The 20,661-nt window shown below is 33.4% G+C and overlaps 1 protein-coding gene and 1 pseudogene across 1 annotated transcript; both read right to left on the reverse strand.

Annotated features, from left to right (window-relative positions):
* Nucleotides 1-2,180: 2,180 nt before the first annotated feature.
* On the reverse strand, nt 2,181-6,533 carry LOC129883149 (putative late blight resistance protein homolog R1A-3). The gene is made up of 2 exons (XM_055957744.1): nt 6,387-6,533; nt 2,181-6,184 (listed from the first exon to the last, which is right to left on the reverse strand). The coding sequence occupies exon 2, from the start codon at nt 6,165-6,167 to the stop codon at nt 2,373-2,375; it is 3,795 nt and encodes a 1,264-aa protein (XP_055813719.1). The 5' UTR covers nt 6,168-6,184; nt 6,387-6,533; the 3' UTR covers nt 2,181-2,372.
* A 7,166-nt stretch (nt 6,534-13,699) lies between these two features.
* On the reverse strand, nt 13,700-17,833 carry LOC129883151 (putative late blight resistance protein homolog R1A-3; annotated as a pseudogene).
* Nucleotides 17,834-20,661: the final 2,828 nt, after the last annotated feature.

The following is a 20,661-nucleotide window of genomic DNA, read 5'->3' on the forward strand; positions in this document are numbered from 1 at the left end:
TCCTTCTCTCCAATTCTCTAGTGTTAATGAGAGAAAAGGCATGTTGATTGTTGGGTACTGATAAGGTACTAAATTTAGTCCCAAAACGTCTTGGGTTTAGTTTGGAAAAGGTGAGAAAAGACTGAAATACCTCTCATTAAAATTGACTCTAGGCTGCTGCGGGTACTTCTATGGACCGTAGAACTTTTTATGGACCTTATAAGGTCAGTCGTAGACCTTTTGACGGCTCATAGAATAGGTTCGTAGAACTGATCCAGGACTCAAAATTTGGATAAGTGTTGGTTCTAGACTTTATTCTACGGGCCCAAACTACGACACGTAGGTGCTCCTACGACCCGTAGTTGGGTCCGTAAAAATGATTTTCTGGAGTTTTTCCACAAGTGAAATCTATGGGCCGTAACACTCTTCCTACGACCCGTAGGTCAGATTCGTAGGAATTGATCTTGAAAACTCTAATCTGACAGTCTCCGGTAAAACGGTAATAACTTTTTACTTCGAACTTCAAATGAGGCAAATCTGGTGGAGTTGGAAAGAAGCCTCGTGGAACTTTAATATGATAAGTCATGGGTCACCTAATTCTTTATATGTTAAGAGATATGATCGCTTAAAGTCGATCCTTATATGATCTTACATGAAAACTTAATCGGTAGAGGATCTTTGAACTCGACTTTGTACTAGAGGTTCCTTATGATCCTAATTCACATCTAATACATAAGAATTGATCCTAACACATATATACAATTAGAATTTATCAGGTTTGGGCCTATACGCATATGAAAAATATTTCGGGTCTTAGCTTAGAAATTTTTGGGGTGTTACAAGCATGGAGCAGTTTTATCATAAAAATTGAGTACGGAATAGTCTATAACAACATATTATTGTCCCTAGCACATAAAATATAGGGAGTTTTCGTCCTCCACCAAAATATTTTTTTCCTTCTTTGCAATTGCAGTCGATACATGCTCTGCGGAACTCAGCATCAATGCCTTCACAAGATGTGTCTGATTAATACACGAGATATTTTCGACAGTTCCAGAATCACATTGCAGGAACTAGGATTCTGCAAGTTATAACTTATACATATGGGTCGATTGGAATTAGACCCAATAAGAGAAAGATGTTGATGATTCACACGTTGCTCGAAAGCGAGGAATCTTGTTAACCTACTCACCGAAGATAGTACAATAACATTGTATCTACTTCTAAATTTTCTAACATACTATCCTTTGAAATTCGTTTTTTAGGTAAATTATACTATTTTCACTTTGTTAATAAGAAAATATCCACATCGGATGTTTACAATAAATTAAATAAAGTTATCATGATTAATTAACTTATTGAGATGAAAACACATTACTTAAACATAAGCATTGAAATGATTGTATTTTGATTTTCTTTCCGACGTAGTCTTAGATTATATGTTTTGTTTCACTTTTTCGTATTGTGAAAATTTATGTTTTTTAGCTCAACTAAGTTAATAAAAAGATCGACTTTTTAGGTTCAGATGTAAACCAGTTGATTAGTGATGAAAATAAAAGATATAATCTTAAACATCATGAAAGTCCCATAAAATCGTAAAAACAACAAAAAGAACTCTTCACTAGACACTAGAACGATATAAAAAATGTATCAGGAATTGCACTTCAAAAAGGTGTACTTAATAGAGAGTTTTAATTTTGATCTATCTTCGGTGAATTAAAATTGGTGTCTTAACACCGCTTTTCTGGTCCCAAGCGGACACTCGGAGTGAAATGATTGTGCATGTTACGAGTCCGGAGCCAAAATGATAACAAAATTTTTCAAAATTTCCAAAACGGCACGATAATTGTGAATGATACCAAAACGGTAAAAGAGGCTGTCATGTGCCTTATCCCACAAGCCGTTAATGAATTCACCGACAGAAAAGTACGTCGCACTGTGGCAGGTGCCTCATAAGGCGCACTGTCGTCTGCGCTTTGCAGTGGTGAAGTGATATTGGGGCAAATCCTCTAAACCACCCACTTCAATTGACCTCCAGTTTTTCTTTTTTTCATTAAATTAATTATTTTTTTCTTCTTAATAAAGAAGATATCTATATTTGTGTTTGTGGTTGGAATTTGGAAAGTAGCTAAAGTTATGAATGTGGTCTTTCACTTTATAGTCTACTGTTAGTGGAGAGAAATTGGTCAAAATAATAAAGCTGCATAAAAACAAGAAATCAGTGAAAGATTTCCTAGTAATATGTCTCCAATCATACATAAAAAGAGTTGATCAATGAAAACAAACTTAGCAATCGGTACTAGTGGTTACAATATAAGAGGATGGGGTAGTTACAAAATAGACTTCAGTATGAGCATGGCTGCAACAATTAGCTATCAAAACTCTCCACAATCTTACTGTGTTTTGACGAGTTCTATACGGTCACATCCTTCAATCTCTTCGACTTCATCCTTAATTCTCACAGCTGAAGCCTCCAGAGAATATTTCCTCCAGCCAAACAACTTAATCTGTTTCAGTGTTGGAATATCTGCAAAGCTAAGGGGGATCTCCTTCAGCTTGCCACAATGTTTTATAACAAGTGTTTCAAGCAGGGGAAAGGATTCCTCCGAGGCATCCCACCTTGAGATACCTAACTGCACCAGTTTCAACAACTTAAGTTTAGGGAAAGTAATATCTCCAAGGCACCACTCTTCTGATTGACGCAAACGCAGATCTTGTAATTGGAGATACTCCAGGTTTGGTAGTCCCGCAATGAAGGGAATAGCCGTTTCTATATGAATCCCTCTTAGTGCCAACTTGTTTAAATTTGAAGGCAACTGTAACCCGGATAGAATGTGGGGATGCAGAAAGGAAAGTTGAAGTATTTGAAGCTGGGTAAGATTCGCCAATTTGGGACAAAAAGGCTCTGCAGAATCTTTCTTGCCCAAAAAAGTGATTTCAAGTTGTTGAAGATTAGGACACCTCCTTAATAACACATCCATCCTATCAGCATTGCGAAATATAACATTCCTTAATATCCTCAAGTTTTCCAATTTTGAGGATTCTTCAAAGATCCCCTGCTTATCCTCTTCCAAATCAAATTCAGCTACAGCAATCTCAACATTCCTTAATTTTTCCATTTCCCAAAAAGACGCTGGTAACAGTACTATATAATCATTATGCTCCACAATTAAAGTTTCTAGATGGGGCAGATGTGATTCTGGATGAAAATGGAATAGATCTGCCGAAACTGCGAGGTACTTCAGGTGATTTAGTGGTTTGAATGTACATGACGTCAACAATTCCACACTAACAAAACTCAAATCCAAGACCTTAAGAAGTCGCAATTCACTAATCTGACAGATAGGAACCCGATCGAAATAATCTCCTCCATTGATTATCAGTGACCTCAAGTGATGGTGGAAAGGCTTCTGTGTTATGGAGACCAGAGATGCTAACTTGGAAAGCTCTTCACTGAAACTGAAGCTCACTCGATTTCCCTTCCAATCCAAAGGTTGAAACTGGATAGCATGCCCCTTCGCTGCCAGCATAAAATTTACTTCTCTACTCTTCACCAAGCAAAAGTGATGCACAACATCATGAACATGGCAGTATTTGACTTTACCATTATAACTTCTCTTTGAAGGCATTACCATGTTACTGCTAATTAGATCCATCAAGTAACCTTCAGCTTCCTCTTCCATTAACCTCCCAGATTCAGTGTTCTCCACGAATCCTTCTGCAATCCATAGACTTATCAATTTAGACGCTGCAATTATTGTGTCCTCCGGAAACATCCCCATATAAAGAAGACAAGGCTTTAAACAATGGGGTAAGTTATCAAAACTCAACTGCATAGTCGCCAGACTATATTCTTCAGATTCACGATCAAGATAGTCAAATAAAGCATCTTTCACCTCATTCCACCAAGATTCTTCCATTTTCCTTTTTTTGATTATTCCAGCTACCAAGACAACCACTAGAGGCAACCCTTTGCATTTTTCTGCAACTGCGTGACTCACATCTTGTAGTTCAGGCGGGCAATCTTCCTTTTGAAACACTTTTTTCTGCAACAATTGGCAACTCTCTTCTGTTGTGAGGAATGGAAGAGAATAAGGATCAGTATGGTACTTGACTTGCTCACCCACTTTCTCAAGTCGAGTTGTTACAACTATTCTGCTTCTATTTCCAACATCTGGAAAAGAAAGCCTTAAGTCATCCCATGCCATACAATCCCACATATCATCCAAGACAATGAGATATCTCTTTCCCATTAGTGTTTTCCTCAACATGTCCGCAAGTTCGTCGTCCTTATCTCCCATGTCCTTTGAACCGGTAACTTGACTAAGAATCTCTTGCAATATCTTTCTCCGGTTATATGTTTGGGAAACGATGCACCATGCTCGAATATCAAAATGAGAAACAATGTTGTCACTATTGTACACCTTTCTAGCAATTGTCGTTTTCCCTTGTCCCGCCATGCCTACAATTGGGACGACGTCTAGCTCATTTGTACCTCTAATCAGATACTGAAACATTTTTTCTGTTGCTATCTCAAAACCCACTATCTCCTCATCAGTCACAGGATTGCTATGTCGAGTTGGCAGATGTTCAAATGGAGAAACCTCATAGTGAGGATTGAGAGGAATGTCCGCCAACCACATCTCAGTCACCTCCGCATTAATTTGCTTGATCTCTTTTAAGATTGTGGGAAGTGAGCAAAAAATATGCAAAAAAGCATTATACTGAGCAAGAATAGAGTCAATGGCAACCTCAGCTTCATATGCCAAATTGAGGGTACGTCGCTGAAGATCTTTAGGAATTTTATGTTCATGGTGCACCTTTGCGACATCTCTGAAAATGGATGACAGCTCCTTCTCTAAACTGGATGCAAGAGATGATAGCTCTTTCTCCAAATTCCCTAAAAGAGGTTTCATCAGGAAATCTAAACCAGATTTAGATTTCGACATCTCATTCAGTTTCCTTAAAAGAGAATCTAGAAAGCTCAATCCACAAAAGGTGGGGAACTGAGATGGAGTAAATTTTAAGGATTTGTAGTACGTCTCCACTTGTGTCTTCAGATCTTTAGTTTTCTCCAATATCTGTGTCGTGCAAAGACTTGTTTCGCTAGTGTCATCTTCATTTATAGAGCTAGGAAGAAGCTTTTGAATTACATATAGAACATCACCCGCTATAGCTCCAACCTTTTCCATAACTTCATCAAACCAGTTACCATTAATAACATGATTTGACACATCAGCATCAAGGAAAACCAACAAGAACTCTATTGCCACATCAATATTTTGAGCAAAGACATTATTAGGAAAGTTCTGGAGCTTTTTGTTTTTGAGATACACCAGCAGACTGTGGAAATGATGTGAAAATTCCTTTGGTAATTTCTTGTCCTTGAAAGTTCTTGATTGAGTAAACTTTGAAGCCTTTAGTTCACTGAGAAAAATCTTCTTCATTTCCAGCTCCACTAGCTTAATCAAGCATAATAGATAAGGAGGTTTATTGAAGATATCATACTCATCTATGTCATCCTCAACCTCATAATCTACAAAATCACCAGTATCCATAACTGACATAAAAAGGGCAGCCCGGTGCGCTACAGCAGCCATACCTGACATAGCAAGACAAAATTGTCCCACATTGTCTGCCATGAACTGAATTCGAGTCTCCAAACATTCCAGCTTCTCATGGTCCACGTAACCATTTATCTCTGTGACATATAAGTATGTCAAAAATTTCATTTTCTTTTGAACAATTTTCAGTTGCTTTATAAATCTGTGTCCAAGGACTTGTTCTTGAGGATCGTCTTCCAGGAACATCTGTACATCATTTAGATTCTTTCCGAAGCAATTTATACATTCTAACAGATCAAAATCATTCAACTCATAATTGTAACTTAACCTGGTATTACCTTCAAAGAATTCCAACAAATGTGATTTTAGCCTTTCCAGGTTAAGGTTAGTTTTACATTCATCTGGAATCCCATCCAATATATTGTCAAGCATTTGCACAGTCCATATGGCATTCTTTATGAGGTTGACTAAGGAATCAGGTAAAAGAACATGATGATACTTTATATAGGTTCTAAAAACTCTTAGCACCATTTCAAGTCTCTTAATTTGTTCAATATCCAGATCATCTCCACTCTTGATCCTTCTCAGGTGATCTAACATTTCCTCAATTTCATTTTCAGCCATCTTCTGTAGGAAAATTCCTGCAAGTTCACCAACTCTTGGGATTAGGTTCATCTTATTTATCCTTTTTCATATTCTCACTTAATTAATAGTTATTATCTCAACAAAATCGTCTTTTCCTTGTTTTCAATAATAACTAATAATTGAATGGACCATTTTAGAAATCAACTCTCTAATTCTGTGTCTATGAGAAAAAAGTAATTCATGAAGAAGATGACTTACAGTTAGTTAACAAGTATATATCTTCAATTTCTGATCCAACCATAAAAAGGAGCAAAACAGATGATAATTAAAATTGTAGAAAAAAGTCTATTGAAATGAAATGGATGAAGATTTGAAGTTTGAAGGAAGAAGTCGTCTCTCTCTCTCTCTCTCTCTCTCTCTCTCTTAGTTCTTATACCTAAAAAGTGATGAATTGTAGTAACAAGTAGCCTAATAAATATTAGCTCTATATTGTCTTTTTCTTTTTGATAACAAGTTATTTCGGAAATAATTATTTTAAAATAAATTATTTTATTAGGGATATTTTATTATAATGATTAAATAAATTATTTAAGAATTATCTAATATCTCTAATTAAACACAGAATAAAATAATTTTGTACTTAATTTTAATATTATTATATCGAATACCGCATAACTCACACCAAACGATTCAATCTTTAGAAAAATTTCCTAAAATTATCTCCAATTTCTTAATTTGAATAAATAATTTCACTAATGGGTTCAGTTTATGTAGTTTTTCATTTACCTTTTTCTTCTTCCTTTTCAATGCTTTCACATAAATGCTCATAAATAAAAATTTTCCTACAGAAACCAATATTAACAGAGATTTAAAATATAAAAGATGGATTTTTCATTAAAAAAAACTCTAAATAAGAAGAAAAATAATGTTTTATATTTATGTGAACCAAACATTAATTTCTCTTCTTTTCCCATGAGTCAACTTTGATATAGTTATTGACAATTGTATTCTTGTATTATTGTCTCAATCTAAAGCATGCTTTGTATGGAAAAAGAATAATTAAAATAACTATTATATAATTACTACTATAAATAATGTTTTCCATTTTATAATTATTCAAATCTACAATTAATTATTGAGATAGATTAATGTTATTTCCAGATTAAAACATAATTGACTATGATAATATCACTTATAAGTAAGAAAATTGAAGCTTGTCCAAATTAATAAGGAAATTTAATTTCTTGACATAAAAGTAAGTTTATAGTAGGACCATTATGTGTATAGGATTACACCAATTTAATAATAATCAAAGAACTTTAAATTTGTAAGTCAACTACATTGATTATAGATAATTGGCAACAAATTCTTTAGCTATTTAGATCAATTTTAGGAGAAAACATACTCTTCTTCTATAGTTGTCTACTTAGAGAGAAAACATGTTTTTTCTTTTTCTGAAGTCTATTGCAATAAATGAGTTAAATAGAGGCAAAAATTAGGAAAAGAAATCATTAGATTATAAATTTGATTGCAATATTGTCACTCATTGCAAAAATGGAATAAACATAAACAAAGGGGGAGGGTTATACCATGAGTAGCCTATAAATTCTCTTCACATTTTACAAAATTATAGTGCACAATTGGAATTTTTATTCTATCATTTTTTACCTTAGAGCAATTTTTGTTGTTCATACTTCAAATAAGAATATGCAAATTTTTCTCCTCCTTCAGTTCTAATACCTTGTCTTGTATTACTTTGATGTCATTTATGTTTATGGAGCGTTTCGTACTCATATGAAATTCATGATTCGTGTACGAACTACTCATTCGTTATTGTCTAAGCGAAATGTCATCCTACATTCTCATGTATATGCATCCAATACTTTATCCCCAGAAAATTGGCCATCATCTCTATCTGCGACCCCACTAAATAGGAATTCACAAAATGTTATCCTACGTTCTATTGTATATCCATCTGGCACTCTTTTGCTAAATAATATGTCATCAACTCAATCTACAGCCCCACAACATGCAAGTCCACATAATACTATCCTACATTCTACTATATGTCCATCTGGACCTCTTTTGCTAGTTCAACATGCAGCCCCACAACATGCGAGTCCACAAAATGATATCCTACGTTCTCCTTTTTATGGATTTGGTAATATTTTGACAGAATGTCTACCATCATCTCAACTTGGCCCCACAACATGAAAGTTCGCAAAGAAATAATGATATTGTTATCCTATTAGCATCATCTTCGAATCATAACCACCCCATAAGAAGTGACAGAGCACCACTAAACGACTAGCAACAAATGACAAGAAGAAACAGAGTTGGAGGTCCAAATTCAACATTTACCGATTCAAATGAGTCTATCACTGGTTGTACAATACTATTGATCAATCAATTGGATGTTTCTATTTCAACAAATGCCGATGAATTAGTTAACATAGCTGACGAACAAAATGATTTGGACTTGAACTTGAGGCTTTAATTAGAGCAACAATTATTTGGATCTTCTTTATAAAGGGGGGGGGGGGGGGAGGTGTCTAAGAATGTGCTAAGTTTGGAGTCCTTTTTAAAATTTTATTTTCTATGTGATTGTCTAGTAGAAGGGTGTTTAAAAGTATGAATCTGTTGTTTTATTTTATTTTGGGTCGGACAAGGTGAGTGTCTAGAATTGTCTTACGATTGGAGTTTAATGTTTTATTTATCAAATATCTATCTTGGCTTAAATCATCCAAATAATTTTTTTTTTCGTGCAAATATTTCTCTACTTGTGGAGCCTATTAAGAAAAAAAATATAATATTATGTATTGTTGCTACTGTTCTCTTCTCTATTATATCTAGCATGATTGTTTCATTACTATATTTTATTTTTTCATACTTGATTTTATTATTCTTTACTTGAACCAAATGTCTATTGTAAATAATCTCTCTACCTTCACAAAGTAGGAGTAAAGCTTCCTGTGTACCACACTTCTCATACATCACTCATATAATTACAGTAGAAGTGTTGTTGTTGAAATTGAGTTGTCATTTGATGAATCTAATTTGGTATACCTTAAATTTTTGCCCTCCAAAAGAGATAGGGGGTGTTTCGTTGTGGGGAAGACACTGGACTCACTTATGTTATAATTACGATTTTCTTATGAGTTTTGCATTAACCATGTTTCATGTTTCTAACGATGTTTTAAACAGATTTTGTTATGTTTTAGCTTGGTCATTGCATTATCATGTTTTATTTCATACACTGCACATTATCATTTTGCCTATATTGTTTTATAATATAAGTCACGACTCTCCATTTCATACCCGCGATTAGTATTGGACCTGATTAGCGTTGCACTACTTTGGTGAGCCCTCATAGATTGAGGGCGTAGCCACATTACTAGTTCTTTATGTCTTTTTTTTCAAATTTTTTTAGTTTTCAGATTATTTCGTGAGCTAGGACTTGTCCTATGCCACACTTACTCCAGTAGAGGTTTTTCATACTTTAGTCTGATTTTTGCTTTATCAGTTGTTATACTCATATTCTTCTTATGTTGAGGTTGTTATTTTGAAACTTATCTTCCACTTTTCAAATTACTTGTTTATGTCGCTTTATCTTAGTGTCATGCTCATGTTAAGAGGCTTGTTTAGGGTCTTTCAGGATCCTATTCGATGTGTCATATCTAAGATATAGCTTGAATCGTGACACAAATAATTGAGAAAATAATTTATAAATAGCAGACTCGTAGGAATATCCTTTGAAAGAAAAATAGTCACAATTAAATACCTTTTGCTAATTTTAAAGAGAAAGATGATTCTAAATAAACTTTTTACTAGTTTAACGAAGAAATGGAAGTTAGAAGCGCGAGATGGTACTAAATATCTTTTATTATTTTTAAGAAAAATATTAAAAAGATAGATGGGTGTGAATAGGAATTTCGTCCCCTGTTTTTGTACAGAATACATGCGTATTACTGTTAAATATCAATTGTTTTTAGGTTTTCATTTGCTAAATATTTATTTAACTAAATTGTGTCAAATTAAGATGAGGATTGTATATACGTGTCAATTCCTCATAGGAAATTGGGGTAAAAGTGCAAATGACCAATGTTTAGTATCAACTTTAGCCCAACAACCTTGTGGCCAATATAACCCAAAATATCAACTTTGGCCCAACAATAGTTTTCTCCTTCTTTAATTTCCGTTTAATATTTCGATTGTTGACTCACAAAAGATATTTTTTTTGGTAAGTAAAAATTTTATTTACTACCAAGTAAGACTTCCTCTTCTATCCTATGCAACCAATACTATGTAATCCTAGCAAGAACAAGTTAAGGATAATAATTCAAGCTTTCTAAAATCCTCTTTAGCCTACTATATATGTACCTCTATTATGTATCTCTTGGATCACTCTTCTCAACAAAATATTAACTTCACTTCTCTGATTTTGAAAGATCCTGACATTCCTCTCATGCCACATAACATAGATACAACATGCCAAGGAGAACCGGTAGATATTTGCAGCTGCACTACCACTTTTTGCATGTGTACTAGCCCATGACAATTTCATCAATTCATAATCACATTTAGGCTGTCATAGCATTTCATCAAGTTCATGTCAATTTTAATTCAAGGAGTTCACAATTCCGATCAACATCATATCATACATAGTGTTTTTATTATCCCGATCTTTCATTAGGCAAAATTCACATGATTATCATTCCGAATCTTATTTCCGTTTCACCCCAACACATATATGAAAGCAAGTTCAAGTAATTTACAAGATTTACTGGGTTTTAGAAGTTCACTTATCTTAGTCAAATCACGATCAATCAAAAACTTGAGCCTTCCCCTTCCGAATAGTATCCAAAACATCACAATTTAATCAAATAATGATTCACAATAAGATTTCGGAACTAACAACACCAATTTCATAAAATTCGAGCAAAATGGTCAAAACGGCTCAAAAACCCAATTCTGAAAACGATGGGTAAATCTGAAAATCAATACATAAATATGTTACCCAAAGCATTTGGAAACCAACAGTGAAAATCATTTCGAAAACGGAGTTGAAATTAGTCCATAATCATCAATTTTACTAAAAATTATTTTCTTGAGAAAACCCTCAATATCCAGATTCAAAACCTCGACTCAAATCTGACATATTTCTTGAAAAATATCTTACCCATGTTTAGGAAAGTTCAAATATGAAATTTCATCGAAAATAAAGTTAAAGTCGACCTTGAAATCCTCAATCTATCAAACTTTAACTTTATCGAAAAATCAAAATTAGACGCGGTTAATATGATGAAAATAATCGATGAATCAACAAGTTGATGCCAAAATCAGTTTACCCATAACATAAGGATCCTAAATATACCATTTTCATAAAAAATGAAGTCCAAATCGATAAAACCCCAATTTTCCTCAAGAATTTTATGGATAGGGAAAGAAAATCAGATGAAGAAATTATGAGAAAATACCGAATTGAGGATTGTATATTAACCCCCATATTATATCGAGAAAAAATCCACAAGAATCACTCCATTCTAAGCTCTAGAACTCCCGATATGCTCAAAATACCAAATGAACACAATCTGAAATTTATATACTTGTACAACTCTATTTCCTCCCGAAAACCAGCAATTTAAATTTTCACTATAAGGGTCGTAACTCCCTCATACGGTAGCGAAATGACCCAATTCTTTTTCCTAAATGTCTTGAATAATGATATGGACTTGCTCGTTCAATCGAAACTCAATTTTGTACTCGTTTGCCCAGTCAAATGTTATTTCTGCTCGGTAAACAATTATTTCATATTTTGCAATGAAAGTCCAATCTCGACTTAGCAAAAACGCACCAAAATTTGTAGATCAGTCCTATAATTCATGCTCAAAGTTTTAGAAGTTTTGAAATAATTTATTGATCTTTAAAACTGATAATGAATCTTTTAGTTGCCACAATTTGCTGAAACAGCGCCAAAGCACCCAAGAAGCTTAAAAACTCAATCAAAACTCATCCGGAACTTCCCGAACACAAACCTAATGTGCTACTAGCTTGAAAGTGATATTTCAGACTCAATGAAACTGTCGAAATTCGAATTCGAGGTCCCCTTGACCCGAAATCCAATTAGTCGTAACTAAACTAACTTTAGGCCTAAAAATACCAAATCGAGCTCAAGACCTCTAAAAATTCAACCAAGACTATTCCTAGGCCTAAAATCATTCCCCGAATCCAATGGAGTCTTCGAAATTCCGAATGTTAACCGAAGTCAACTCTATGATCAAAATTTTTAGAATTTCCAACTTAGCACCTCAAATCCACGTTACAACTTCAAATCTAATTTCATCAACTCTCCAAGACCAAATTCCACATTCCGGAGTTGATAAAATCAACGGAATTTCATTACGAGACTCATAGCTTCGATTGGTACCAAAAACCATTTTTAAACACTTTAAGCCATTAAAATCTCAGAACTTCAAAAAACTCAACTTTTCAAAGAATTTTCCAAAACTAACTTCGAGAACTGATCGATCATGACTCAGGAAAAACTAGTGAAAAAGGTAAAACAATCATTTTGCGAAAACTACCAAAAATGATATTCAGGTCATTAAAGTAGCTAAGGTTATGAATGAGGTCTTTGACTTTATAGGCTACTGACGCAGCACCATAGCCCATCGGTGTGTTGGCCCTTTTTGCAGGACTCTCAATCATGTCACTCTAGTATATTATTAGCTTACGTGGATTGAGTTATTTTTAAGCAGCTTATAAGTTAAAAAAAAATAGGTGCAGGCCAATTTTTTTATTTATTTATAAGTTGTTTTCAACTTACAAATTACTTAAAATAAGTTCATCCAAACAAATCCAACTATTTATTGGGACTTATTTTAAGCACAAAATGACTTTAAGTTAGTTAGCCAAATACTCAAAAAAGCTGAAAACAGCTTATAAGCCAATCTAAACGGCCTCTATATTTTATTCTCTTTATTTTAAAATAGTTATCTAACTTAATTTATACAATAATTATATATTTAATGCAATATTATAAATGGGATCTAAAGAGAATAGCTTGAACGCAATCTTATTCCTATCTTATGAAAATAAAAAACCTATGTCGAAAAAACTTTTGGTACAAGTGAAGCATATTAAAATTAATAAAAAAAGAACTATAGTAGTAATAAAAGCATAAAATTAAGAAAATATATAAGTTACATTAGACTAAATTAACTTAATATGTAACATTTTAATGTTCAAAAACTATAAATTGCAATTCTCATGTTAGTTGAAACACGAACTAACTACGCATACAAGAGAATTATGTTCTAAAAAGATTATTTATTTTAATAAAAAGACGGTTATCTTTGGCTTTTATAAACAGAGAATCTTCTTTACCTTTGGACTTGTTTACGTACAATTTATGCTCATTCTGCTAGTCTATATCATTGTTAGTGAATCTCCTGGCTTTATATCAAAGAGAACAAAGAAGGATTTGTCCAAACATTGCACCGTCAACAAGTACTCAACAACAACAACATGGTTGATCTGTATTGAGCTATGAAGATGTTAGTGGAGAGAAATTGGTCAAAATAATAAAGCTGCATAAAAACAGGAAATCAGTGAAAGATTTCCTAGTAATATGTCTCCAATCATACATAAAAAGAGTTGATCAATGAAAACAAACTTAGCAATCGGTACTAGTGGTTACAATATAAGAGGATGGGGTAGCTACAAAATAGACTTCAGTATGAGCATGGCTGCAACAATTAGCTATCAAAACTCTCCATACTATTTTTTGACGAGGTCTATACGGTCACATCCTTCAATCTCTTCGACTTCTTCCTTAATTCTCACAGCTGAAGCCTCCAGAGATTTGTAGTAGCACCGAATCAACTTAATCTGTTTCAGTGTTGGAATATCTGCAAAGCTAAGGGGGATCTCCTTCAGCTTGCGACACTTTTTTTTATAACAAGTGTTTCAAGCAGGGGAAAGGATTCCTCCGAGGCATCCCACCTTGAGATACCTAACTCCACCAGTTTCAGCAACTTAAGTTTATGGAAAGTAATATCTCCAAGGCACCACTCTTCTGATTGAGGCAAATGCAGATCTTGTAATTGGAGATACTCCAGGTTTGGTAGTCCCGCAATAAAGGGAATAGCCGTTTCTATATGAGTCCCTCTTAGTGCCAACTTGTTTAAATTTGAAGGCAACTGTAACCCGGATAGAATGTGGGGACGCAGAAAGGAAAGTTGAAGTATTTGAAGCTGGGTAAGATTCTCCAATTTGGGACAATACGGCTCTGCAGAATCTATATCGTCCTCAAAAGTGATTTCAAGTTGTTGAAGCTTAGGACACCTCCTTAATAACACATCCAGCCAATCAGCATTGTGAATTCGAAATATAACATTCCTTAATATCCTCAAGTTTTCCAATTTTGAGGATTCTTCAAAGATCCCCTGCTTATCCTCTTCCAAATCAAATTCAGCTTCAGCAATCTCAACATTCCTTAATTTTTCCATTTCCCAAAAAGACGCTGGTAACAGTACTATATTATTACGATTATCCTCCACAATTAAAGTTTCTAGATGTGGCAGATGTGATTCTGGATGAAAATAGAATTTACTTGCCCAAACTGCGAGGTACTTCAGGTGATTTAGTGGTTTGAATGTAGCTGACAACAAAGTAACCACATAATAAGAGCTCAAATCCAAGACCTTAAGAAGTCGCAATTCACTAATACGACAGAAGAGAATCGCATTAATAAAACCTCTTCGATTGGTCGTTATCAGTGACCTCAAGTGTTGGTGGAAAGAAAGGCATCTGTGTTATGGAGACCAGAGATGCTAACTTGGAAAGCTCTTCACTGAAACTGAAGCTCACTCGACTTCCCTTCCAATCCAAAGGTTGAAACTGGATAGCATGCCCCTTCACTGCCAGCATAAAATTTACTTCTCTACTCTTCTCCAAGCAAAAGTGATGCACAACATCATGAACATGGCAGTATTTGACTTTACCATTATAACTTCTCTTTGAAGGCATTACCATGTTACTGTTAATTAGATCCATCAAGTAACCTTCAGCTTCCTCTTCCATTAATCTCCCATATTCAGTGTTCTCCACGAATCCTTCCGCAATCCATAAACTTATCAACTTAGACGCTGCAATTATTGTGTCCTCCGGAAACATCCCCATATAAAGAAGACAAGGCTTTAAACAATGGGGTAAGTTATCAAAACTCAACTGCATAGTCGCCAGACTATATTCTTCAGATTCACGATCAAGATAGTCAAATAAAGCATCTTTCACCTCATTCCACCAAGATTCTTCCATTTTCCTTTTTTTGATTATTCCAGCTACCAAGACAACCACTAGAGGCAACCCTTTGCATTTTTCTGCAACTGCTTGACTCACATCTTGAAGTGCCGACGGGCAATCTTCCTTCTGAAACACGTTTTTCTGCAACAATTTGCAACTCTCTTCTGTTTTGAGGAATGGAAGAGAATAAGGATCAGTATGGTACTTGACTTGCTTACCCACTTCTTCAAGTCAAGTTGTTACGACTATTCTGCTTCTATTTCCAACATCTGGAAAACAAAACCTTAAGTCATCCCATGCCATACAATCCCACATATCATCTAGGACAATAAGATATCTCCTTCCCATTAGTTTTTTCCTCAACATGCCAGCAAGTTCGCAAACGTCATTTTCCTTGTCCTTGGAACCGGTAACTTGACTAAAAATATCTTGTAATAGCTCTCTCCTATTATACGTTTGGGAAATGATGCACCATGCTCGAACATCAAAGTGAGAAACAATGTTGTCACTATTGTACACCTTTCTAGCAATTGTCGTTTTCCCTTGTCCCGCCATGCCTACAATTGGGACGACGTCTAGCTCATTTGTACCTCTAATCAGATACTGAAATATTTTTTCTGTTGCTATCTCAAAACCCACTATCTCCTCATCAATCACAGGATTGCTATGTCGAGTTGGCAGATGTTTAAATGGAGCAACCTCATAGTGAGGATTGAGAGGAATGTCCGCCGACCACATCTCAGTCACCTCCGCATTAATTTTCTTGATCTCTTTTAAGATTGTAGGAAGTGAGCAAAAAATATGCAAAAAAGCATTATACTGAGCAAGAATAGAGTCAATGGCAACCTCAGCTTCATATGCCAAATTGAGGGTACGTCGCTGAAGATCTTTAAGAATTTTATGTTCATGGTGCACCTTTGCGACATCTCTGAAAATGGATGACAGCTCCTTCTCTAAACTGGATGCAAGAGATGATAGCTCTTTCTCCAAATTCCCTAAAAGAGGTTTCATCAGGAAATCTAAACCAGATTTAGATTTCGACATCTCATTCAGTTTCCTTAAAAAAGAATCTAGAAAGCTCAATCCACCGAAGGTGGAAAACATAGATGGAGTAAATTTTAAGGATTTGTAGTACGTCTCCACTTGCGCCTTCAGATCTTTAGTTTTCTCTAATATCTGTATCGAGAAAAGACTTATTTTGCTATTGTCATCTTTGTTTATAGATCTAGGAAGAAGCTTTTGAGTTACATATAGAACATCACCAGCTATAGCTCCAACCTTTTCCATAACTTCATTAAACCACCAGTCACCATTAATAACATGATTTGACACATCAGCATCAAGGAAAACCAACAAGAACTCTATTGCCACATCAATATTTTGAGCAAAGACATTATTAGGAAAGTTCTCGAGCTTTTTGTTTCTGAGATACACCAGCAGACTGTGGAGATGATGTGAAAATCGTTTTGGTAATTTCTTATCCTTGAAAGTTCTTGATTGAGTAAACTTTGAAGCCTTTAGTTCACTGAGAAAAATCTTCTTCATTTCCAGCTCCACTAGCTTAATCAAGCATAACAGATAATGAGGTTTATTTAAGATATCATACTCATATATGTCAGCCTCAACCTCATAATCTTCAATATCAGAAGCAACCATAACTGACATAGCAATACAAAATTGTCCCACGTTGCCTGCCATGAATTGAATTCGAGTCTCCAAACATTCCAGCTTCTCATGGTCGACGTAACCATTTATCTCTGTGACATATAAGTATGTCAAAAATTTCATTTTCTTTTGAACAATTTTCAGTGGCTTTATAAATCTGTGTTCTCCTTCAAGGAATTCTTCAGGAGGGATAAGGAATTCTTCAGGAGGGATAGACCTAGCCTCTAGCAGGCACATCATCAGTGAATCATTTAGATTCTTTCCGAGGCAATCCATACATTCTGACAGATCAAAATCATTCAACTCATAATTGTAACTTAAACTGGTATTACCTTCAAAGAATTCCAACAAATGTGATTCTAGCCTTTCCAGGTTAAGGTTAGTTTTACATTCATCTGGAATCTCGTCAAATACCTCGTCAAGCTTTTGCACAGTCCATTTGGCATTCTTTGTGAGTTGGACTAAGGAATCAGGCAAAAGAACATGATGATACTTTATATAGGTTCTAAAAACTCTTAGCACCATTTCAAGTATCTTAATATCCAGATCATCTCCACTCTTGATCCTTCTCAGGTGATCTAAAATTTCATCAATTTCATTTTCAGCCATCTTCTGTAGGAAAATTCCTGCAAGTTCACCAACTCTTGGGATTAGGTTCATCTTATTTATCCTTTTTCATATTCTCACTTAATTAATAGTTATTATCTCAACAAAATCGTCTTTCTTCTTGTTTTCAATAGTAACTAATAGTTGAGTGGATCATTTTAGAAATCAACTCTCTAATTCTGAGAAAAAAATTGGTGGAAGAAAGAGTAAGAAAAGTTTACCTTCTTCATCTATGAGAAAAATAAGAAGGGGTACTCGAAACAAGTCAAAATCAACCAAAGGTCAATGAACTATCGAAGAATACATGTATTAATCTTAATTTCTTTCTTTTAGAAAAAAAATCAATGTTACTTATTAATGTAAATTCATTTGATTGTTTTACAGTATTACAGGATTTTGATCAATTTGGTAGAGAGGTTTGGAGATAGAAAATGGTCACAAATAGCACAACGGAGAATAGGGAAGCAATATAGAGAGAGGTGGCACAATCATCTTAGACCTGATATCAAAGTATGATTTTTTTACTTCTAATTTGGTTTAATTATTTCGTTCCTCTTTGTTTCATCTCCCAAATTAGTGATAATCTATTTCTTTTATGCAAGTTTATCAACTTCTATCTACAAGGCCTTTTACTTTCTTTGAGATCTTTCTTTCTTTGTCAGTTATGTGTCACAATTTTTCCTTTCATTACTAATTAAGGACATATAGAGCCCGTTTGGATTGGCTTTAAGTTGGTCAGCCCCTTTTCAGCTTTTGGACGTGTTTGCCTAATGCTAACTTTAAGCCAGAAAATTCTTAAAGTCAGTCAAAAATGAAAAATTAGGATTCCTAACTTTTTTTTTGTAAGTGCTTAAAGTCATTTTCATTGACCATATAAATTACTTTTATATCCCTTATATTTTAACTAAATTCCCAAACTACCATTTTTATTCTTTTAACCCTAAAATTCACATAATTTTCCTCATTTAAGCACTTTTATCCAAACACTCAACTGCTTATTTATAAAAATAACTTTAGGACTTTAAAATTCTAAAAGCACTTCATACGTAAAAGTTACTTTTTTTAAGCATCCAAACGGCTCATATACGTAAAAAATTTAATCATACTGAATTTTATTTTATTTAAAAAAAACAGTCTGATGTATTAAGTTTTCGCTATGTGCAGAATTTGGAGGGTCAAACCATAAAAGTCTATATTATGTAGCATTAACCTGATTTTTTGCAAGAGGTACAACTCGAATATGTGACCTCGATCCTGATGGCATGACAAAAACTTTACTAGAATTAAGGATTGGATAAGTTCAAAGGATATATAATAAATATCAAGAAGAAGATTCAAATAATACATCAAAGGAAACATCGCTAGTGATTATTTAAGTAATCAACAGAATGAAAGTCTCTTCAATCATCACATACATCTACGTCATATATGAGAAAAAAGTAATTCATGAAGAAGAAGACTTACAGTTAGTTAACAAGTATATATCTTCAATTTCTGATCCAACCATAAAAAGGAGCAAAACAGATGATAATTAATATTGTAGAAAAAAGTTTATTGAAATGAAGATTTGAAGGAAGAAGTCGTCTCTCTCTCTCTATCTCTAACAAGTAGCTTTAGGAGATAGCTATAAAGTGGCTCAATAAATACAGCTACATATTACTTTGTCTTTCCTTTTAGGGCCGGTTTGGAAAGCCCACCTAGTAATTGATGAAATTGACGTAATTATTAGCTTAATAATTACATAATTTAGTAATTATAATAATTTATTTATTTGTTATAATGTAATTACAGTGTAATTAAAAGTATAATGTTTGGTTGTACAAGTGTAATTACAAGATTATATTAAATTTTAAAAATAAAAATTAATTATTTAAACTTAAAATTCATATCAGACAAATAAGAATTTTTATAAATGATATTAAATTAAATATTTAAGATATATATTGTCTTTTGAAAATATATTAATTAATAAACATACATTCTTAATAATATTATAAAAAAAATTGATTTATATTTTTATTAAATTAATCATAAAAACTAAAAATACAAGATTTCTTTGAGCATCATGGAATGCATGTTTGACAAAAATATTAATATTATAAATATAAGTCATAAAATTATTTAAACATTTGAAAAAAAAACAATCGATCAAATCTAACTAAAAAAAATAAATAACTTGTAACGTGAAATATTAAGTCAATACTACTAAAATAAATGAAACTGAAGATATAACATAAGTTCTAAATTCAAAATATTTTTTCACATAATACTACTCTTATGTCAAATTTCAACATAACGTACATAAATATGATTTATAAGAAAAGAAAAACGTAAGTTTATAAATTTATTGAACAATGACTTCTACTTTAATTTAAAAATTAGAACTTTACAAATTATGCTAAAAAAATAAACATAGAATTAAAAAAGGGTAATATGAAAAATTGCATGGAATCACATGAAGTAAATGTTGAGAATGAGAAAGAATGAAATATAAATAATAAAAAAATATTTTTAGAAAATATTAGAATAATAAAAATATTAAGAATTTAAAATAGTAATAAAAATCATTAAAACAAAAAATTAAAAATAAAAATAAAAGAAAGAAAATTTTGAAGTAATCAACTTGTAGTTACACCAATTCACAGTCTCCCCCTAAGAATTGGAGAGTGTAATTACACCCTCAGAGACTTCTCAGACTCAACTCATATGAAAACTCAAACTCTTGTAAAATCAACACTTAAAATCAAATATAATCCTCAATTAGGGTTCATGTGAATGAAGACATGAACATGCATCCAAATCAAATATCCAACCCATGAACAACATCAATACGTATTTAAATAAGTACAAGGAACCCAAAAAGACAATAGATAACTCAAGAATTCAATTCAAATAACTCGAAAACTCAAACTCAACTCAAATCAAATCAATAAAGATGAAGGGGCACGTGGACCAA

The sequence above is a fragment of the Solanum dulcamara genome, chromosome 3, assembly GCF_947179165.1.
Source record: "Solanum dulcamara chromosome 3, daSolDulc1.2, whole genome shotgun sequence".
Classification (NCBI taxonomy): domain Eukaryota; kingdom Viridiplantae; phylum Streptophyta; class Magnoliopsida; order Solanales; family Solanaceae; genus Solanum; species Solanum dulcamara.

What these genes read in the sequence shown, in the direction of transcription:
- LOC129883149 (XM_055957744.1), bottom strand. Translation starts at nt 6,167, where the DNA reads ATGGCTGAAAATGAAATTGAGGAAATGTTAGATCACCTGAGAAGGATC.